We start from the raw sequence: 24,049 nt of genomic DNA on the forward strand, positions 1-24,049 counted from the left end.
TAATTGATAATAGAATATTCCCAATACATCTTCAAACAAGTTTCGTACAATAGAACACAAAAACAAAATAAAATGCACATACACGGTTGAAGAACAACACTTCTCTTTACAAAAGTTTAAATCTTTCTTTAACAATGTTAGACAATTTTTCACATCCCCAAACTAAAGAACGAACAAACATGCAAAAGAAGAATAAAGTTGGTACATTCGGAGAAACTTACTTGTACACCGAGGTCGGAGACGGAGAACCAGAAAACGAAATACAGTAACTCCGAACGTACTGCAGTTTCCTCCCCCAAATTTGAAAATAATTTTAATCACTACAAGAAAATGTGAAGAACAAGAAGAAGGAACTGTGAAGAAGAAGAAGAAGGAAATGTGAAGAAGAAGAAGAAGAAGAAGAAGAACAAGGAAATGTGAAGAAGAAGAAGAAGAAGAAGAAGAAGAAGAAGAAGAAGAAGAAGAACGAAATCTGAAGAAGTGTGAAGAAGAACCAAATGTGCCCTAAATACCCCACGAACCCACTATTTAGTGACTTTTCAAAATTGCTAACTGTCACCCGTACATCAAACGTCACACCTCACACGTCAATCGCCAATCGGTGTCAGTTTTTCAAAAATTAATTAATTTAAAATACAAAAAACCAACCGGTTACCATTTTTCCCCCCCTAAATACCCCTACTTTAACCCCAGCCATTAGATCATGCCCCAATTTAATCCAACGGCTACAGTACAATCACGGATTGTATTCCCTGTTTTGGCATAACGGGACCAAATCCTGTCCCATAATTTATATATGGGTAATTTGATTCTATTAAGATACTCACTACAACAAAGTAAACATGCCAAGGTATCTTTATTTAATTAACTTTTGTATTTATTTTTTTAACAAATGAAGAAGAAAAATGATGGTACCTCACGAAAAACTTGGAGGGAAAAACGGCAAGAGAGTAATTGAATGATATGTTAAAGAAGTCATAGGGGAATGCAAATCCAACCACAAATTCCTTCCGAATAATCGAAGCCGAAAGTTATTTGCAACAGTACTAACCCTACATTCGAAAAAAGAATATACTGTACAAAAGTGTCTGGGAAAGAAAACAAAAATTACACATTAATATACTTAAATATATTAGGTCTCATTAAAGTTAAATAAATAATTAAAATAGCCATCTAACTAGAAGAATTTCTAAGGGGACAAATGATAAATAAAAATATCTCCTATTAATCGACTCTACAGACCTGAGCAAAAATATGTTATGTTGAATGGAATTATTCATCCAAATTTTTTACTTGAAAAAGCTAGAGATGCCCTGTCTTTGACAAAGGGATTCAACTCAAGGCATAAATAGAATGACCATTTACATGTATAATTATCTTATATTTATCAGGTAGGAAACCGATTTGCAAGAACCTGTAGCTCAGAGCATCTATCCATTTTCAAAACAACACAAACTACATTGATATACAGAGCCCATAGAGAATACAAGTTTCTTTCATAGGAAGAATTCTCGGTTTCTACAATGTCATACCACTCAGGCATCTTGAACCCAAATCCTAACAGTTTTATCACCTTCAAGGCCAGCAGAGGCAATTTTGTTCTCAGTAGGGTGACATGAAACAGAGATGACTGTATCAGTATGGCCTTCTAGTCTTTGAACCATATTCTTATGTTGGAGATCCCATAAGTAAACACATTTATCCTCTGATCCACTCACAATGTATTTACCATTTGTCACGGAAAATGTAGATGTTATGCAGTATGTTTTGTTCACATGCCCACTGTAAATTTTCAAAAACTTACCAGTTGAGTAGTTCCACAGCTTCTGCAAACAGGGAAAGGGATCACCAGTTAAGATTAACAAGACCCCAACATGATAAGCATTTCAACCATGAAGCACACAACTGACTTAGTTATGCAAACTGTTTTCATTCTGTTAGTTGTTTTAACAGTCAGTTAGTGTATAGACATTTAGTTAAGTTCTGTAAATAATCTTACGACAGCAGAAGTTTTCTAAATTCACTCTAAATAGCTCTTAGCCTGAGCTATTCTTTCAAACCACAAGCAATCATTTGGTAGCTAAGCACATAAAAAACAACAAAAGATAAAATTATAATAAATCAGAAAAGCAATAAAACAAGTTATCAGAAAATAGAACTGCCAACACCCGATATACAACTATGAGCATGTTAACTAATCCTACATAGAATGAAGCTTAATACAATTGAACTATAATTGTGTTTGTGCTTTTACTGCTTAAAAGATATACTTAATTCAAAAAAAAGAAATCAATCCTAAATAGAAACAATCTTAAACAAAAAAAATTGTTAACCCTTTTCTCAATAACTAAAGAATTATTTTGGAAATTTGAGTCTCAAACAGGTAGGCAACAACAACAAGATGCTTACTTGTTATTACTCTTATCATTCATTTTAAGATTCGGTAATTAGTAATTATAGCATACAAGCTTATAACAACTAGATGGGTTACTTGTTACTCCTTATTATTCATTTCAAGATTCAGTGATTAGCAAATGTAGCTTACAAACTAAACATAACAATAAAACATTTACTTGTTACTCTCTGAGACGTCCTAAAACATTGTATAGTAATTTTTAGCTGGAAATTTTTTAGCTATTGATAGTACAATACGCAATTTAGTGATCAAAGAATGACAGCACGATTTGCTCAAACAAAAAAAAGGCCAAATCATTTATAGACATTTGTAGCGATATACAAGAACAAAATGGAAAGGGATTTACCAGTGTGTCATTGAGAGTGGCAACTAGTATGAACTTGCCATTGGGGGAAAACTTAGCGAAAGACACAGCAGGGACCTTATCATCAATAAGAGTCTTCAAGCAAGCACCAGTGGCAGAGTCCCAAATCTTGCAGGACCCATCATGACTACCGGAGACAATGAGCGAACCATCACGATTAAAGTGTACGGAGGTAACAGGCATAGAGTGAGCCTTAATCGAGTGAAGGCACTTACCAGTTTTGACTTCCCATATCCTAATCGTTTCGTCGAAGGAGCCAGAGACGATGAGGTTAGACTGAGGGTTGAAGTTAACGCAGAAGACTAGGTCGGAGTGGCCACGGAGGGTCTTGACGCATTCCCCTTTGGCAGAGCGTGCGTCCCAGATGCGAAGAGTGCGGTCGTCGGAAGCGGAACAGATGTAGTGAGAATCGGAGGACCAGGAAAGGTCGGAGATTCCCTCGGAGTGGCCGACGAGGCGGTGGAGGAGAGTGAGGGCGGAGGAGGACCAAATAGCAATGGTTTTGTCAAGGGAGGCGGAGGCTAAGAGGGTGCCGTCGTTTGAGAATTTGACACATGAGATGGAGCGTTCGTGGGCTCGAAGCGTCTTCAGGTACCGGTAAGGCGTGTAAGGCGCCGCCTCTTGCCCGCTGCTCGCCATTCTTGTGCGTCTTGTTCAGGATTTACACCTAATATAACTACGCTAAAACGAAATCAATTGGGAGAAAAATTCATCAAAAAAGATTGTGTGTGAGTTTTTTTTTTTTGGCTGAGGTGAGTTTTTTTGTGTGAGTTTGATTCTTGATCTTGAATGTCCCAATTTTAACAACTGAAAGAAAAATCCCACCAAGGAATATTTGCAAACACACAGAGATCAATTAAAAAAGAAACATATATAACACCTCACGACTATCTCAAGGCAATTAGTATTGCATATCAATGAAACCCTAATTTGATGCACTAAATTTATGGTTGTTACAAGAGACTCTACCATCTCTTCAATAAATCCAAGAGTGAATTATTTCAAAAAAAAAAAATTTACCATTCGCCAACTCAAAGATCAATTCCAAACACCATGATAATCGATTATGATTAAGATATACTTTAGGTACTCAATTAAGTATGGAATGATACATTAACGTATTTATTTGACCCAAAATTCACAAAAATCGCTTTTGAGATTGAGTTAAGATTATGAAATCCTAGTGTATTTTCGAGAGGATTTTCAAATGTATTTCCATAATGCAACATAAAAGGGACCGAGAGTACTAACCTGAATGTGAAACCGAATAGCGAAGGGAAGAAATGGCTGGAGAACGCCGGGAAATCGAAACACCAGCTAACGTTGATGACGGAGAGAGTGAATCGTCGAGGAAGAGCAGTGAGTTCGAAAAGACGGAGAGAAAAGGTGCAAAGGGGAAAGCTAAAAAAGGGAGTGTTTTACATAGATGAAAAAAAGGGAAATCCGAAGGGGAATTATCTCTATTTAATTTTTTTTTTGGGCTAATTAGTTATTTTTCCTCTCAACTTTGACATGAACTAAATCGTGCCCCTAAATTTTTTTGGCTGTTAGAAATTTCCCGAACTATTGAGATTGTTAAATTTAAGGACTTTTGTCTAATTTCATTCAATTTTACTGTTTCAGTGTTTATGTACTAAACCATGCTGTCCAGACTTTGATATCTATCAAATTATACCCCTCAAACTTTGATATGTACTATATCATGCTCTTTGAATTTTCATCTATGTTAAAAATTTTTTTACTAAAATTAGACAAAAGTCCTTAAATTTAACAATCTCAATAGTTCAGGGAGAATTTTTAACGGCCAAAAAAGTTCAGGGGACGATTTAGTACATGTCAAAGTTCGGGGGAAAAATTACTAATTAGCCTAATTTTTTTTTCTAAATTTACGGTTTGAGTTTATAAGGTAGTTTCTTTAGTGATTTTTTTTACCTGGGTTATTATACTATTTTTTTTTTTTGTTCTAGTTGCAACATGAGTTTTCATGTATAATTCGGTAAAAATACAAAAAAACTCGTTTTATAGTGTAAAAATAAAAAATAAAAAAAAAACCCCAAAAAAATCATGCTAAAAAGTGAGTTCGAAATCCGTGACTATTTTTTGTATTAGTGTAATTAAATATTTTTTTTTTAAAATGTGTAATTAAATATGTGCTCGTATATATTTTAAGTATTTTTGGTGGTTAAATTTTCATTTTAACTTCATTTGTATTTAATTTTTTAAATTTAAATTTTAACGGTAAAATTCTTAAAATTAATAAACTAGTAATAAATTTAAAGTGTTATCTATTTAATAATTATGTGTATACTTTTGTATACGTGTCACATTTATATTATTATATTTAATATTATTATTCAAAATTTATTTTTAAAATTCATTTTAAAATTAAAGATACGTTTGATAATACTTTTTTAATTAGTTTTTTGTTTTTAAAATTAAAAAAGTGAAAATATTTTTCAAAATAATGTTCTATAAAATTATTTTCATTTTTTTAATTTTTTAATTAATAATCAAAATCATAATCAAATGAAATTCGACCCGATCCATTTACACTACTAAATGAGTTTATGTATATCATCATGTTATTTCTATAAGGGAAAATACATTGTTAAGATGCATTTTAAGGTGAACCACTAGAAGAGGGGATAAACTTACCCAATTTAATATCGATCCTATATATTTTAATTTAATGAATAATATAAAAACTCCTTTTAACAAATTATAATGCTTGACATTGATATAATATTAGATCCCTTGAATGGCCTAATAACATTGCTCCTATAGCGTACGTGCTATTAGTGCAATTTAGCATTAAGTGCCTACGTACTGTTGCTAGCTAGGGACTAGAGAAGGGTCGAAATGAATGACTTGGTCAGTGCATTGACGATTTCTGGTGAATCGAGATTTGCAGCATGACCTGTGTCCTTGATAATCTCCAACTTCGACTTGGGTCCCAAATGTCTGCAATCAAAGTATGGAACTCAAATACATACAATAAAAAAAGACTACTATATACTAAATATTTAGTACATTAAATTTTTTCCCATACCTATGTAACTGATAAGCCAAATTTAAAGGGAATACATGATCTTTGTCACCCCAGATTATTAGCGTTTCCTTGAACCAAAAACAAATAGCAAAATCAATCTCAGTGTGATAAAACAAGAAAAATATTAACCAAGCTAATAATTATGTACCTGAGTCAGGACTGGAAAATTAGAATCTAGTGTTCCGGTGCGCAATTCTTCTACCATTTCTATCTTTTCCTTTCGATATACCATTGTTGCCTAAAAAAAGTTAATTTAAAAAACAGAGCAAAATAATGGTATGTATCAAATAATAAAAACCAAGAAAAGTTGTAACCTTTACGAAGTTTCTAACAACAAACTCGGGTACCCATTTAAGAGGATTAAATTTGTAGACTGATAGACTCACTAACAGCCGTAGATCACAAGGATTTTGTGGCAAAAGAATCTCCAAACCATATCTCCCATGCTTCTTATGGAGAAGCTCTTGTTTTTGATCCTCTGTCCAAACAATCCCACTACTCACAATCACAACCCTTTCAACCTCGTCAGGACACATCTGGGCCATCTGATAAGCCACGTAACCACCATAGCTTATACCGTAAAGCGAGAAACGTTTTAAGCCCAGTTTTCTCAAACCTTCAACAACACATTTGGCTTGGAAAACCTCAGACCGGTCGGAGCGTTTGGTATAGGACTTTCCGAAGAATAACAAGTCTGGAAGGTACAAGTTGAAGTCTCGAGACAGAGGACCCACTTGGCCCAGAAACTGCCAGATTGAATTGCCACCATAGCCATGAATCATAACTAGATCTGGCTTGTTGTTTCGGCGGTGATTAACGGTCCAGAAATGCATGGTGGTTTGGTCATCTAAATCAACGGTACATGGTGATAGACCACAGAACCAGAAGTATAGTCCTAAGCAAATCTCAATCAGTTTGACTATGAATGGAACCCCATTTGTGTTTAGTAAACTAGATAAAAGGTGTTTGTAGATTGCCCATATGGAAGAAAGATATAAGGATAAGAGATTCAAAAACTTTAACCTAGCCATAAATAAATTATGTGCTTCCCCTTGTTCTTATAGTGGTATATATATATATACACTATTATATGTTTATATATGAATGAATGTATTGTTAAATCTATATTTATACTCGTGATTAGTGGACGACACATATCTTTTGACGGTAGATACGTGGCATCTGCTGTAAATATTTATTATTTATAGTTATTTTGGAAGAAAGAGATTTCAATAAGAGGACTGCCTATTAGCTAAATTATGAGGATAAGGTCATATATATTAGCTAAATTATGAGGAATGATATTCTATTACAATGAGAGCACCCAATTACCTTGAGTAATTTATTTATTAATTTGTATAAAATGTGTAATAATTTTGTTTAAAATAAAGAAAAGCATACCATTTTATTCACTATTCATTGATAGTAGTCTAAAATTCTCTGTAAATTTTTTCAAAAGAACAAAATGAATGCATTGTCTTAAGTTTTTATTAGAAAATCTTAGAATGAGTTATTAATAAAAAAAAAAAAATTATTTTTGTATTTCAAAACAGTTTTTTTTTTATATATATATTTATAGAATTTAATACAAAAATTCTTATAGTAATAACTACTAATTAACGGAGCAATTTAAATTATAACTAAAATTCGTATAATAAATCACATAAAAATTATTAAAAAAATTATCGAAGCAAAAACCGTAAATTAAAAAACAATATATAAAGTAATCTCCCTAATAATGTATCCTTAATAATGTCCAACCAAATAATCATGATTTTCAAAGTAATAAGAAAATAATTTTTTTCGGTTTAGCATAGATAAACATGAAAGTATAAAAAGGGAATCTCGAATAAGACATCTACAAGTATATACCCACATTTCTATAGACTATATATAGTAGGAAATAATTAATATATTTTCAACCAACCAATAGTGATTATCACCAATTATTCATTTACTTTCTTAATAGATCTTTACCCTCAGTCACGTTTGTAAAATTAATGTTTTTGCTTATAATAAAATTTACAAGAAAGAACAGATACTGACGTTTTACCATATATATACATATAATAATTGTTTATTGGTTTTCTTGACTGCTGTTACAAGATTTGTGATGTAATGGAATTGGACTTTAATAAAAAGAACATTAGCTAATTAAGGGATAACACCTTATTATTATTTTATTAACCTACACATAGATGACTACGTAGAAACAATTAGCATCGCAACGCAAGTCACAACAAATAATTAGAAAGGTTATATAGAGATCATATATAAATAATTAAGGATTTGATGAGTGTCTTGAGAAAATGTAAGCCAGCTAAAAAAAGCTTTGAGTAATTATCTAGGGTTTATATAATGACAAGTTGTTATAACAAACCAACTGTACTGTATGCCAATAACTAATATTAATTAAAGGAGTGGAACTTAACGGAATAAGATTTCTAAAAATCGATTGTGGATTTTCTTTTTACAATATACTTTGCTGACATAAAAATATGGACTACTTATCCAAGGCAAAAATTAAAGACATGTCCAAATCTCAACGAACAACGATAACGAAAACGAAAGCGTAATGTTCAAGGATACATGGTTGTCGTGTATTTATTCCAAATTGACTTTTATCTTTAAATTGCATATTTTTTTTATTAAAAAATTATGCAATTTATATATATATATTTAGAAAAAACTATTAATAACTTTCTAATACATTAATATTAATATAGGTTAGTTACTTAATTTCATTTGACACTGAGAGGAAAAGTACCATTAAATTAGACGAGTAATGATGCGTGCACAAATAAAATAAAAAGTGTGTAATAGTGTGATATTCTAATTTCTGGCTACGACTATTTTGCTCTATTGAAAATAAAATTTTCAAAATTGGACGGCCCAAGATGAATCCGTTTTTTCATCAGGCCCAAAGCCATAATGTTACAAACTTACAAAGGTTTCAATATATCATACAAAGGAATATCATTCTAAGCTTTGGGCTTTATTTCTTCATTGGCCCAAGGTCCATTAATGCAAAATACTGCCAGACGGTATTTTCTATTTTTTTACTGTGTTTTTTTATAAATTTCATACTACAGTATATTGTGCTAAGTTTTCACTATTGTTCTACTGGTATTTTTTAATTATTCTACTGTTGTTTTGAATTGTTCTATTTTGTGTTCTATTGGTGTTTTATAAAAATACAGTATTTTTGAAAAAAAAATTCGTGTGACAGTATTTTTGTAAAAATTAACCTAAATTCCAGTATTTTTATAAGTTTCCCAAATAAAATGGGAAATTTACAAAACATTATGCTCATCAAATTAATAAGTAGATTTTTAGATGATGTAGATTTTTGATAATTTTCACTACAAGAAAATTACCCTATGTCGGCGGTTAAAAACTCACGACATAGACCTATCTCGGCAGTTAACAATTGTCGAGGATCTGACCGTCGACATAGAGTTGTTGATCTATCTTAGCCGAGATAGAGTACCCTATCTCGGCGATTGAGAACTCGTGAGATATGTTAATGACGGCGGTTAGGATACCCTATCTCGGCGATTAAGAACCCACGAGATAGGTTAATGACGGTTGTTTGTTAAGAACTACTGTAATAACTGATTTCAGAAGAAAAAAAAAACATTTTTTAAATTTTCTCCTACATTGGTAGTCAAGATATAGATATAATTATATATCTAATCAAATTTAAAATATATCAATTTTACATATAAATTTTCTCAATAGTTATATATATGACAACTATATGTTCTAATTTTTATAAATCTAGCTAAGATTATACTTGCATGCTAGTAAAAAAATAAAAGTAACTATGATGTGTAGTAGTCGACCCATTTAAATAATGTTACGACTAGAGATGGGGTGACAAGTACTATAAGAGATATTGGGTTTTACACATTTTGGTTTAACAAATAATATTATTATTGGGCATCCGTGATGTCAAGCACCTTTAGACATATTGTCTTGAGATTGGATAGCGATACATTGTATTAAATTATATGAGACTCAATACTTAATTGCACCAATAATGATAATGACATGTAAAAGGGTGCTAGAAAATATTTCTCTTTAATAAATAACATAAAAACAACACACAACACACGATAGTATATGACATATAAATTATTAATATTAAAGATGCAACCCTTGTGATATTGTACATCTTAAAATAATTAAGAGCAATTCGTGCAATATGTCCCATAATAGAACACTCTGCGCTGTAATTATTTGATACTACAATCATATATGTACAGCTTCATTTAATTTAGATCGGGCGCCTTTCAAAATGATTAAAAGTACCTTCCCTATTCACGTGGAGTTTTGAGCTCAGAACAGTCATTTTATTGAATTATTGGTAATATCAATAGTGAAAACTGAAAAGTGTGTGATATATATAGCAATTATAATGTGCATGTCTCCGTCTGAATGATCTGTGGACATAACATTAGATAATATTATTACTCAAATCAAGATTCACAGATCTAGCTAGCTAGCTAGTATATATTGTAAATGTAATTAAAGCTTCTATGATCTCAAGCAGTTCTCGTATTATTAGCCAATCAATAATAAGTACAAAATCGACCCCATATTTTATTTTTCTTCTCCTTCTAATTATTGGAGAACTTAATGGACGACTCTGATCAGGGAAACTGTTTTCAGTAAGTCTGTAAAAGAAAAAAGTCGACCGACTGATTTAGTCAGTGAGTTGCATGTGATGAGTTGTGAGTTTGTTTTTTGGCCATGCAAGAGTTCTCGTGTTATTAATAATATTCGCTTAAACACAAAGGATATATATGTATATATTTTTTCTCTAAAATATTAAAATCTTAATTATTGTGACTCTCACTCTCGGTATTGGATAATAACATAATACATGTACAGTTAATTTTTAATAAGCAATATATTATATATGAATGTTAGTTGATAAATAAAAATAACTAAACCTCCTATATACCACCCTTATATATAGTCTATAGTACATAGCTGATAATAATAATAATATGTCTTCTGATCCTCATGATCAAAAGTACTCTTCATTCAAGTACTCCATCGAATCTCTGTCGGGGCATCAACATCATGATAGCTTGTTCAACCAACCATTGAGCGAGAAGAAAAGTAGTACTAATTATAATAAAAAAGAGGACAAAGAGTCGTACGTGATTATTTCCAAGCCCAAAGAAGATAATAAAGATAAAGATCGTGATCATGATGAGGTGTCCTATAGAGGAGTCCGAAAGCGGCCTTGGGGAAAATTCGCTGCGGAGATAAGAGACTCGACGAGAAATGGCGCAAGAGTGTGGCTTGGGACCTTTGGCACAGCGGCTGAGGCTGCTTTGGCTTATGATCAAGCTGCATTCACAACGCGTGGGTCGCTGGCAGTCCTTAATTTTCCAGCGGACAAGGTTGGGCAGTCGCTAAAGGATATCGAGTACGGATTTGATACCCGAGGTTGGTCTCCGGTCTTAGCTCTCAAAAGAAAGTACTCCATGCTCAGACATAATAATGGCCCTGCTGCTGAAAGGTCCCAAAAGAAGGTGCAAATAAAAGACACCAACAACAACATTAATACTACTTCCATGAATGAGAATAATGATAGTAATAAGAATAATAAGATATCAACAGAAAATCATTTGGTGGTGCTTGAAGATTTGGGACCAGAATACTTGGAAGAGCTTCTAAGTAAGTATTGTGACACCTGACACGATCCATCCAGAGTATAGCTACGTATATAGTTTTATAAGTGCTGATGATGATGTTTTTCGTGCTTAATATAGGTATACGTGATCATCTCTAGCGCCATAGTTTGCTGATAATTATTAGCTATATAGTAATGTACGTAGCACCTTATTAAGATTGTCTTTAATTATATAAGTTTGGAGATAATAAATGCTTTCTTTTCTTCTTTCAATTTATATTTATATACATAAACATTGTTATTAGGCAACTTAATTAAGGTGACCAACTAAAGTGAAGAGAGCCTTTTTTTAGGTGAGAAAAAGTGAATTAAATATTAAAAATAAAAATATTTTTGTTATAATATGTATTAGATAATTTAATTAACCATCATATCAAAATTAATATTATGCTTATATAGTGCGCACAATATTCTCATTTAATCGATGTGAGACAATGATGATGAAGGGAATATTAGACAATATTATCTCAATAATAATAATATTAAGTACTATACTAATATAAGTACATGTGATGTGTATAAAGGTGTGTAGTCTACAGTTAATTGTGAAAAATAGATAATACTTTATATTTATTAATAATTTACTAGTTTGAAGAATTTTACACTTAAAATTTAAATTTAAAAAATTAAGTTAAGTGCAAGTGATATAATAATGGAGAGAATTTAGGTGCAAAAATTTCAAATAAATTAAACTTAAAGGTGCTTGAGTCCTAAAAGCACACTCAAGAGTCAAGATCACTCAATCCAAAATAAGTCTGGCTTCATTACACGTATATTATTCATTGAATAAGGAAATAATAATAATAATAATAATAATAATAATAATAGTATATAGGGGTGTTTGGTAACTAACAAGATTTAGTTTTATATTCAGTTGAAGTCTGTTCTGTTATTAAGTTAGTTAGGTGGTTATTTTAGTTAAGGGCAGTTTAGTCCTTACAGGCTGAGTCGTTGATTAGTTTCCTGCTCTGTTTTGAGTTTTGTATATATACCTCTGTAACCTTCTTCTCTATTCAATAAGAATTCATTTTTACCCAAATGTATTTTCGTATTATGGTATCAGAGCGGGGAAGAGAAGCTTCCCCTCGATCTTGAATCGTCTTTCTCTTCGCTGTGTCGTCTTCTCCAGCAAAGAGTTCTGTCTTCTTTCCTGAAATTCTGTTCTGAATTTCACCTCTATTCTTCGATCAGTGTTTCTTCCTGATCTGTTTCGTTTCTGCCATGGAAACTCATAATCAAGCAGAGATCCAAGGAGCTGATAACGATGGTGTTTCCGCGACCATCGAAGAAGTTACTGGACCGCACAATCAAAGCAATCATACGCAGCAAAGGAATCCATTAGAAGATCCTTCGAATCCATACTATTTGCACCATGGAGACAACCCAGGTAACATACTCGTGTCTCAACCTCTTACTGGGCAAGACAACTATATGTCTTGGAGTAGAGCCATGCGATTGGCCATTTCTGTCAAGAACAAGATTGGATTCTTGGATGGTACCATTCCTAAGCCTCAATCTTCTAATTCGATTATGTACAATGCTTGGTATAGAAACAATAACATTGTTATTTCTTGGATTCTAAACTCAGTATCTAAAGAAATTTCTTCTAGTCTTTTATATGATGAATCTGCAGCTGCTATCTGGACTGACCTTAAGGTGAGATTTCACCAGAAAAATGGGCCACACATATACAACTTAAGAAGAAATCTGATGAACTTGAAACAGGAAAACCAAACTGTGAGCATGTACTTCACTAAGCTCAAAACAGTTTGGGAACAATTGTCTAATTACAGACCAAATTGTGTCTGCAATGGTTGTACATGTGGGGGTGTTAAGAAATTACAAGAACACCATCATATGGAATACATAATGTCATTCTTGATGGGTTTGTCAGATTCTTTTTCACAGGTTCGAAGCAACATTCTCATCATGGACCCCCTGCCTGAAGTAAATAGAGTATTTCACTTGGTCACACAAGAAGAAAATCAGAAAGGGAACATTGATTCCACTGCTGATCCGAATTCGAACATGGCATTTGCCTTCCAAGGAGACAAAAGCAACAGCAACAAGAACAACTCTCAAGGGAACAAGTCTAATCAATCTAAAAGAAACCGACCTTTTTGTACTCACTGCAACATCCTCGGACACACTGTTGAGAAGTGTTATAAAATTCACGGATACCCTCCTGGTTTTCACAAAAATGACAAAGGGAAAGAGGCATCTGCAAACCAAATTCAGACTGCTGTTGAACCTGCAACTGGAAACGAGGGACAAGCTATATTGCCTCAACTGACAGCAGCCCAATATCAACAGTTATTGAATCTTTTGGCTGGACAACAATCAATTAACACTAATTCTGAGGCTGGCAATAATACAGGTAAACCAGGTATAGTACTTTCGAGTATGTCTAATTTTCATCTAAAAGAATCTTGGATACTCGATTCTGGGGCAACTCGACATATATGTTATGATAAAAACCTTTTTCAAAGCATATGTTATGTTGGTCCAACTAGGTTGATTCTACCTAATAATGAAAGCCTCACTGTTAATCATAGTGGCACTATAGCTCTTTCCAAAGATCTAATCTTGAATAATGTTTTATATGTGCCCAAGTTTAGGTACAATATAATATCAGTAAGCTGCCTCACTGATGACAGCAATCTTGATATATTATTTACTTCTAATCAGTTTGTTATACAGGATCTTGCCAACAAGAAGAAGATTGGCAGAGGTGAGTCCAACAATGGGCTGTACATTTTGGATTCTCACCCTCATGCATCTCCTATTCTTGCTGTCAAAGCTGATGTCTGGCACTCAAGGCTTGGACATCCCTCAAATAAGTGTTTAAAACTCTTAGATAGCAAAATAAATTGTAATTCCTCAAAATTACATAAAGATACTCCTTGCTATATTTGTCCTTTGGCTAAACAAAGGAAATTACCTTTCAAAAACAACATTACTTTTGCTGATAATATTTTTGATTTGATTCATTGTGACATATGGGGACCCTATCATGTTCAATCCCACTCGGGTTTTAGATTCTTTCTTACTATTGTTGATGACAAATCTAGGTTTACTTGGATATATCTCTTGAAACATAAGTCTGATGTTCATACTGTTATTCCTCAGTTCTTGGCTTATGTAAAGACTCAATTCAATTGCAAGATCAAAAGATTTAGATCCGATAATGCACCTGAGCTTTTCTTTAAAGATCTCTTCTCAAATTATGGAATATTGCATGATTTTACTTGCGTTGAAACACCTGAGCAAAACGCTATAGCTGAAAGAAAACACCAACATTTATTGAATGTTGCTCGTGCTCTTTGTTTTCAAGCCCACACACCTCTCAAGTATTGGTCTGAATGCATTATGACAGCTACTTACCTTGTCAATCGTGTTCCCTCTTTTAACTTGAACAATAAAACACCTTATGAATTATTGTTTCAAAAAGAGCCAGATTACACTCATCTTAAAACATTTGGGTGTCTTGCCTTTGCTACTACTCTTACTGCAAATAGAACTAAATTTGCCCCAAGAGCTAAGGCTTGTGTTTTTCTTGGCTATCCACAAGGTGTAAAGGGATATAGATTATATGATATAAACACTAAACAGATTTTTCTGTCTAGAAACGTGGTATTTCATGAACATATTTTCCCATTTTCAAAACTAAATGAGGACAATAGTCACATTGATCCCTTCATTACTACTATCCTACCTACTGCTGATGTTTCCAATACTCCCATAAATGATTATCCTCCTGCTAACAATGTCGTTCCTAGTGATAATATTCCATTACAGGAAGAGAATTCTGATGTACCAGATCAAGAAATGGAACCTGCTGAACCAACCGTAGCACCAGAAATTCCCAACAATGCACCAACCGTAGCACCTAGAAGAACTAGCAGAATTACAAAGCCCCCTGCCTACCTCAGGGACTTTGAATGTTACTCGATATTAAAGGATAAACATACCACTCCCCATTCTCTTGATAAATACATGTCTTATCATAAATTAACTGAATCATACAAATCTTTTATTCTTGCAGTCACTTCTCTTAAGGAACCACAAACATACCAACAAGCCATACAATTTCAGCATTGGTTGGATGCTATGAACTCTGAATTGGCAGCTTTACGCAATAACAAAACTTGGATTGTCGTACCTCTTCCCCCCAACAAACGAGCCATTGGATGTCGTTGGGTCTATAAGATAAAATTAAATAGTGACGGCTCTGTGGAAAGGTTCAAAGCGAGATTAGTGGCTCAAGGATACACACAACAAGAAGGCCTTGATTTCTTCGATACTTTCTCTCCGGTGGCCAAAATGGTCACATTTAAATTGTTACTTGCCATTTCTACCATCAAGCAATGGCATATGCTTCAAATCGACATTAATAATGCCTTCCTAAACGGAGACCTCAATGAAGAGGTCTACATGACTTTACCTCCTGGTCTAACTTTATCTGCTTCTGATTCCACAGGTACCAACCTAGTATGCAAACTTCAAAAATCTATATATGGCTTGCGGCAATCTTCCAGGCAGTGGTACAAGAAACTTACTGAAGCTCTCATTCAAGAAGGCTTTCATCAATCACAAGCAGACTACACGTTATTCACTAGAGGAAAAGATGACAACTTCATAGCTTTACTTGTTTATGTGGACGATATCGTCATTACTGGTCCCAACATTGCCATTCTCCAACAAATTCAAGCTTCTCTACATGACAAATTTAAACTCAAAGCCCTTGGTAAACTAAGATATTTCCTTGGCTTTGAGATCGCAAGAACAAAAGACAGCCTATTTATTTCACAACGCAAATACACATTACAGTTACTTGAGGATAGTGGTTACATAGGCAGCAAGCCTGCCAAGGCTCCCATGGATCCTAGAAATAAGCTTGATGATCAACAAGGTGAGCCATTGACCAATCCATCAACCTACAGACAACTCATAGGCAAACTGCTTTATTTAACACTGTCAAGGCCAGATATAACATATGCTGTCAATGTTCTAAGTCAATTCATGGCCTCTCCACGAACTCCTCACTTACAAGCTCTCCAACATCTCATTCGATATCTCAAAGGCAGCCCCGGTCAAGGTATTTTATACACTGCAAACTCCTCCCTTCATCTCAGAGGTTTTTCGGATTCAGATTGGGCATCTTGCCCCATCACGAGACGTTCCACGACAGGGTTCTGCATCTTCTTGGGAGATTGTCTCATCTCCTGGAAAACCAAGAAACAGCCAACGATATCACGAAGTTCAGCAGAGGCTGAATACAGGGCACTTGCTGCTACAGCCAGTGAGGTAACTTGGCTGCAATACCTTCTTCGCGACCTACACATTCAGCAACCAAACCCTGCCTTCATCTACTGCGACAATCAGTCGGCCATTCACATTGCCAACAACCCGACATTCCACGAACGAACCAAGCATATCGAGTTAGATTGCCACTTTGTTCGTGACAAAATCAACCAATCCACCATTAGGCTCATACCTGTTCCAAGCACTCTCCAACTTGCTGATGCTTTCACAAAGCCCTTACCTGCTTCAACACTCTTGACTCACACTAGCAAGATGGCTGTACAGAACCTATACAGTCCACCTTGAAGGGGGGGTAACAAGATTTAGTTTTATATTCAGTTGAAGTCTGTTCTGTTATTAAGTTAGTTAGGTGGTTATTTTAGTTAAGGGCAGTTTAGTCCTTACAGGCTGAGTCGTTGATTAGTTTCCTGCTCTGTTTTGAGTTTTGTATATATACCTCTGTAACCTTCTTCTCTATTCAATAAGAATTCATTTTTACCCAAATGTATTTTCGTATTAGTAACATTTTATTTTTTAATTTTTTTAATTTAATTGCAAAAAAGAAATTAAATTTTATGTCTTTAAAAAATAAAAATGTGTTCTAGCTCTTTTGTTTTTTAATTTTAAAAATAGAAATTAAAAGTATGTTCTATAACTTTCATTTTCATTTTTTTTAAGTAGTCGAGTTCAAGTACGGGTTTGGGCTGGGGCCGTGGTCCTAGTCCGAGACTGGGGTCAAGGCCGAAGTCTGAGTCCTAAGATCTAAGTTGAGGTCGGAGTCCAAGATATTGATTAAGAAAAAAAAAATATTTAAAAAAATTTTAAAATTAATTTTTTTTTCAAAATTATTAAAATTTTGATTCTCACTTAAAAAATTGAAAGGTGAAGAAGAGGTTTATAGAATATGTTTTTTGAAAATATTTTTACTTTTCTAATTAAAAAGTTACAATACTGATTAAAAAAGTGTTACTAAATGTATTGATAATAAATTTTGTATTTATCGAGTATATGTTAAGTTTGTATGTAATTTTTTTCACTATTTTTATCTTTATGAAAAGTAATAATGATTTTTTTATTTTTTTACCATTTATTTTTATAAAAATATTGTTTTGTATCTTCTCTTCAACTTTTCTCAATTCGTTTTAAATACTTTATATCTAAGTGAGTATCTTGTTAAAATTTTAGTGAAGAACATATCTAATAGAGATGCATAAGTGATTCAAAGTTAAATATACGACACTTAATAATAATGGTGTGCCAAAATATGATGTAGATTTAGCACATAGTAAATATTGTACTGAATTTGACACAACATTTGTTATATTACAAAATTTGTACATCAACGTAAATGCAAAATTTTTTATTTATTTGCTTTTATGTTATTTTTATTATTTTACAGTATATTTGGTGATGACAATATTAAATTATGGACTAATATTTATTTTTTCTATTATTATACATAATAAAATATATAAAGTTGTATTTATTTCTTTTTATATTTTTAATAAAAATATTAATTAAATTAAATTTTGCATCAAATTTTATAATTGTGTATTGAACCATAAAAATTGATGTAAATATATCATAAAATCATTTTTGAGTCAAATGTAGCACAATTTTTACATTTCATATAGTCTAAATTATCACTATTTTAATTTTAACTAACAACAAGTACATTTAGTCACTAATAAATTATAATTTAATCGTAAATTTTTAGTGATAACTTTAGTCAATGATAATTTTTAATCATGATTTTTTTACTTTTTTAGTTACAAAGTTTGTTATAATTGAAAAAAAAAAAATATGGTGTCTTTTTTGGCCTTGGACGGATATTATATTAATTTTATTAAGTTTCCTCCAAGTTAAGGGAACCTAAAATAATAACTAGATAATATTTCAGTCATATGGTAACTCATGAAAATTGATCCTAATAAGTTAGTGGTCCTTAAATTTTTTAATTTTTTTTTTTTTAAGTAGATAGGACCCCTGTAATTAATTATATCTCTCTGCAAATATCTATATGTTGTTATTGTTCTGTGAATTGGTGCTTCTTTACGTAATTAACATTAACTTGGTTCCTTTGTAGAGTCCCTGTCTTGAAGTACCGTTGAGAAGCCACTAATGTTTAAACTTTGAAGGGTAGATGAGTATATGGTTGAAATTAACTGAATTTTTTTTTTTTATTATGTGTTTGTTTTAAGGAAGAGAAATCAGTATATATATATGCCTCTATTATATGTTTCAATTTATATTTTTGCTAATTAATTAAATAAGTGATTCACAACTAATAAGGACTTCATTTATTGTGTGTTCGTTTTAAGTGTGCAATTTGAGTGTTTATCTACAGATGACTCTATCCTCTCAGTTTTCCTAATATTCTAATAAAAAGCAGCTTAATTTCCAACTACTAGATTCCTTAACCATCTAATTCCTTTCAACTTAAATCTCCCACAACACCACATTCTTGGCTTTCAACTTAAATCATTCAATCCAAAAATTAAGAAAAAAAAAGGGTCTGAAAATTTCTGTGGTATAATCAATGGCTAGTGCCTACAATTCTTATACATACCAAAACTCATCATCATCAGCATCAACATCATCTCATAGATCAGTGGCCATGATACTAGCTGATGTAATTGGTGCAGTAGTGCTTTCTCCTTTATACAGCGTTAATTGGAAGAAAGAGACCACTCCATATTATGAAACGAAATGGAGTTCAGGGTTTGTTCTGCCCATGGCTCTAGCATGGCTTATTATTGCCATTAGAACAATTTCACCATCACTTTCATCATTTTCTCACATTGTCCTAAATAAAATATGTGGTAGAGTATTGAATTATATATAAGAATATGGACAATTCCACTTATGACCAATTAATTTTAAGATAGAATCTTATAATCTTCAATAGTTAATTCATTCTCTCTTGATCCGTTATGGTACTTAGAATTGGGAGCTCATAATGGGGATCGCTGGGCTCTTAAGTCTTAATCATGCTCATGCTTGTGCTTTCGTGGCAACTCTGTTCAAGAGTTCTTCTAGAGATGAATAATTAGCTCGTACTTGTGAATTTGACTATCAAATCATTATTCATGGTGATTTGTATTAATCTCATAATTTTAGTACCTTGTTACGTAAAATGATACCATAATTGGGAATGGATAAATATAGACGTATATATTGTTTTTTTACTTATTTAGATTAAGAATTATTGATTAATAAGTGCATAACTTGGACAAGCTAGCTTGTACTTTTGCTTAAGCCAATTTCAAGTTGTAAGGCAAATTTCAACATAGCTGAAAAATAATGAGCAATTAACGTTAAAAGACAAAAACAATGGAACAGTCAATAGACAAAAAAGAAAAAAAAATAATCGTTTGGCTTTGGTCGTTAAACAGAGTTTGTTAACAGAGAAGGGGAAGCCGGCCGATGTGATTTGGTTTTCAATTTAATTGGAAATGATTTTATGATCTTGAAAATGCAAAACATATGGCCCCTACACAAATCATGGACTAAAATGTGCATTTTCAAAAATTTGTCCAAATACAAATTTCAATTTTAGCCTAAAAATAACTATGCAATTCGTGTTATCCCTACATCCAAGTTGTCCTTCATCAACTGTCACTCACGAGTCACGAGCTTGTCGTTCTTCAATTTCTAGTCATATTATAGAACAATAACAGTGTAAGAAGCTTGTTTGGTTCACCATTATCTTTATATATTAAAAGTGCCTATCTAACGCCAATTCTTGGTTTAACGATTGTTTTTGGTTTATCTGTTTATTTTAACAGAATATACCCTTCTTTAACAGAATATTCATAATTAATTTTATATTATTTTATAAATTATTCTAATAAAATAAATAAAATTATTGATATTTTTTCAATCGTTAACTGACAAAATGAAAAAAATATTATACAATTTAGGTATAGCCTAAAAACTTGGAAAGTAATTAAGTATTATATAAAGTAGCTACATCCTTTTTGAATTTTTGTAGCCTAGCAACGAGAAAACGGCACCAGCGTCACAAGAAATCACCGCTTGAAACATCCATGGCAAGGTAAGTTGATCCTTATTTTCACATGTCTCTAATTCTCTTCTCTCCTATGATATTGATTCTTTTGGTGTTGATCTGTTGGTTACTGTCCTTGAGTCAGAGAAGAAGCCAATGTTTTTTTTTTGAAAAAGCTTAAATGGATGCTCTTTGAAGATGTAAAATATTTCAAAAAGCTAAATGGGTGCTCTTTGGAGATGTAAAATTTTTCATGTAAGTTTCCTACTTGTTGGGTTATGTTTCTTAAATCAAGGCTGTCACGTTCAATCAAAAGTTGGGCGCCAACTGTTCGAAAAAAAATTTCAGAGTCTCATCAATTAATTTTCCATGTAGAGTGTGTTGTTAATGTTGTTAATGTTCTGGGTTGATTCTTGTTTTTGGGTTTGTAATCTCATATCAGAGAAAACACTCAAATTTTATACTAATTAATCACCGCTGTTGACATTGAATTTTTGAACAGAGGATTCCGATATGGTGGAGATGGTACTACTGGGGGTGTCCGATAGCGTGGAGCTTGTACGGATTGGTGGTATCGCAGTATGGTGATGTAAAGGAAGAAATGGACAATGGTGAGAGTGTAGAAGAATTTGTGAGACGTTACTATGGGTATGATCGAGAATTTCTTCCTGTGGTTGCTATCGTCAATGTGGCTTTCACTGTCACCTTCGCCTTCATCTTTGTCCTTTCCCTTAAGGCATTCAATTTTGAGAGGAGATAATTAACTCATTATTTATTTATTCTTTTTTATGGTAAAAAGTGAAAAATAAAATGATTAATATAAATTATTGTTGAAGAGTATATGATTATTAAGTATTCGTGTATATTAAACTTTATTCGTGTATATTAAACTTTATTTAATATTATTATTTTACATCTAAAGTTGTTAGAGCACATTAATCAGCAGTGATGATGCTCTCGAGTAAGTTTTTTCCTATGAATTGCAGGCCCCGTTTTTAATATGAGTTTAGGATTTTTCTTACTTTGATTTTCTTACTTGGTGAGATGGTTGTGTGAGTATTTAATGTGGCTGTTTTTCATTGTGACAGGTTTATTCAACCAACTTTCCATTTCACATCAAGAAATTTGCAAAGAGGTTTGCTTGCATTGCAAAATCTGTTTTTTTTTTTCTCCCCTTACTTCATGTTGCCAGTGATTTCACAAATAAAACGTCAAGACCCAATTCTCACATATTTTAACTTTGTTAAAGTTTGGTTGAAGTAGTAGTTACATGAAAAGTAATGACTTAAGTACAATTGAGTTGTGGTTGGCTGATTATCACTCAATATTATTGCCTCTTGTGAAATCGTACTTGAGGGTTTGTATTCATTGAAAATTTATAGGTTAAAACTTTAACTAATAATTCTCTTCCCCTATTTTAAGGACATTTTTTTATTTATTTTCGTTACATAATATTTCTTTTAAATTTTTCAAAACAAATATATTGATCCTTTTAATTTTTCTGAAACCAAGAGTAAATGTTAAAAGTGAGATATTATAAGTTTATATATACAATTATGACATTCTTAACAAGTTTATTTTTATAAAACATATCGTTTAAAAAATAATTTACAATTAGTTGCCGAATTCTTAAATAAAAACCACTATAACTTAAATAAAACTAATATTTACGTGGCTCGCCACGTAACTCTCATCTAGTATATTGTATAAATATTACATTGGATTGTACTATATTAGTTATATATTTAATATAAATATTATGTTTAATATTAATTTGTCTTAATAGATTGTATAAAATTATATTATCTTTACTATAAATTTGACTCCAATCTTAATCCTGACCTCGGCCAGAATCTTGGGTTCGAGATTTAAGTTTGGTTTGAATTCGGGGTTGAGACCCCAATTCTAAGTTCAAGTCAGGGTTTGGGTACGGGTCTTAGATCTCAGACTGGGTTTGAGTCCGGGTCAAGGTTCAGGTCCAGAGTCAAGGTTCTAATCAAGGGTCGAGTCCCCAACCTCCGCTCCAGGTCCAGGTTTAAATTCAAGTTCAGATTTAAGGTTCACGTCCGAGCCCAAATTAAGATAAAAAGTTTATTTATTAACTTTGTTTTTGTGTAATTTTATATAATAAGGTTCGCAAAATTTAATAATTTTTTTTAAAAGAATCTGATCATTATTTGATATTATGATTTTAAAAGATTTGAATTGTATTATATGAATATGATATTTATTCAATGTAATGTATGAAACTAATCTAGAAGTGGGGCGAAATCCAAGTTAACAGCAACAAGTGCTTTAGACAAAATGGGGTGAGCTTATTTTATATAGAAATAGAAAACATAATTAATATAATAATGATGGCTATACAGACAATGCTCCAAAGAAAATTAACCCAATTTTAGTGTCCCCATTGTCCTCAATTGGAATTCAAGAATGCATGCGCTAATTTGAATTCAAAATAGATGTGTTTGGTGATCCTATTAATTTTGTTTGTTGTTTTTAATTCCCTGTTTTATTTTTGAATGGTTATCTATTCTACTATTTTATGCTATTAATAATGGTAATTTGTCACCCTTCTATTGGATCAATAGAAGTTATAGTTCTTATTTTGAGTGAAGTTGGTTTTATTATTCTCGTTTATTTTAATTTGAATAAATGGGGTGTTTTCAGAAAAAAGATAACTCTGCTGAATTTTTATTGGAAGACTATTGTTATTAATAAGTATAATTTGTCACATGTTTATTTAAGATGAAAATCTAATATATTTTTTACATTCTTTTGATACTTCACACGATTTATGGGTTATTTAGTTGAAAATAGAATAAGTATTTTTTTTTTATTTATTATAAACGACTTAATTTGTCTATTATTGTTGATTATGCACGATGAACTATATCTACATGTAATAAATTATGTCTGATTTAACTATCAATAGAAATTTTCATTTACCTTTTATAAAAAAAAAATTTAATTCAAAATGATTTTTTTCTTCAATAATTATTAGAAATAGAATTTTGCTCCTTCAATTATCACCACATTTAAATCTTGCCTCCTCAAATTTTTTCTATTGCTAAAAATCTCCCTAAACTATTTCCCTTATAAAATTTTGCCCCTTCAGTCACAAGTGGCCAAAAGAAAGCTTATGTGGCATTTTTGGAGCTTAGGTGACATACCAGCCACGCGTCTAACTAAATAAA

General features: G+C 32.2%; 3 protein-coding genes and 1 long non-coding RNA gene across 6 annotated transcripts; 2 read left to right on the forward strand and 2 right to left on the reverse strand.

The window, feature by feature from the left end:
* Positions 1-1,257: 1,257 nt before the first annotated feature.
* Positions 1,258-4,235, reverse strand: LOC115707095 (COMPASS-like H3K4 histone methylase component WDR5B). 3 transcript variants are annotated; one of them, XM_030634938.2, is made up of 3 exons: positions 4,032-4,235; positions 2,763-3,456; positions 1,258-1,826 (listed from the first exon to the last, which is right to left on the reverse strand). In XM_030634938.2, the coding sequence occupies exons 2-3, from the start codon at positions 3,417-3,419 to the stop codon at positions 1,536-1,538; spliced, it is 948 nt and encodes a 315-aa protein (XP_030490798.1). In that variant the 5' UTR covers positions 3,420-3,456; positions 4,032-4,235; the 3' UTR covers positions 1,258-1,535. The 3 variants fall into 3 exon arrangements, with proteins under 3 accessions (XP_030490798.1, XP_030490800.1, XP_030490799.1); XM_030634940.2 differs by having other exon boundaries at positions 2,763-3,447; positions 4,032-4,205; XM_030634939.2 differs by having other exon boundaries at positions 2,763-3,461; positions 4,032-4,205.
* Positions 4,236-5,336: 1,101 nt separating this feature from the next.
* LOC115707094 (uncharacterized) lies at positions 5,337-6,926 on the reverse strand. Its single transcript, XM_030634937.2, has 4 exons — positions 6,144-6,926; positions 5,978-6,067; positions 5,830-5,897; positions 5,337-5,741 (listed from the first exon to the last, which is right to left on the reverse strand). The coding sequence occupies exons 1-4, from the start codon at positions 6,858-6,860 to the stop codon at positions 5,624-5,626; spliced, it is 993 nt and encodes a 330-aa protein (XP_030490797.2). The 5' UTR covers positions 6,861-6,926; the 3' UTR covers positions 5,337-5,623.
* Positions 6,927-10,844: 3,918 nt separating this feature from the next.
* On the forward strand, positions 10,845-12,268 carry LOC115704539 (ethylene-response factor C3-like). The gene has a single exon (XM_061109984.1). It carries the CDS (start codon positions 10,845-10,847, stop codon positions 11,541-11,543), a length of 699 nt encoding a protein of 232 aa, XP_060965967.1. The 3' UTR covers positions 11,544-12,268.
* A 6,547-nt stretch (positions 12,269-18,815) lies between these two features.
* On the forward strand, positions 18,816-21,773 carry LOC133029281 (uncharacterized). Its single transcript, XR_009683434.1, has 3 exons — positions 18,816-20,900; positions 20,998-21,107; positions 21,355-21,773. It is a non-coding gene; the product is annotated as an uncharacterized LOC133029281 (long non-coding RNA).
* The last annotated feature ends 2,276 nt before the right edge of the window (positions 21,774-24,049 follow it).

Source organism: Cannabis sativa, chromosome 1, assembly GCF_029168945.1.
Source record: "Cannabis sativa cultivar Pink pepper isolate KNU-18-1 chromosome 1, ASM2916894v1, whole genome shotgun sequence".
Classification (NCBI taxonomy): Eukaryota; Viridiplantae; Streptophyta; class Magnoliopsida; order Rosales; family Cannabaceae; genus Cannabis; species Cannabis sativa.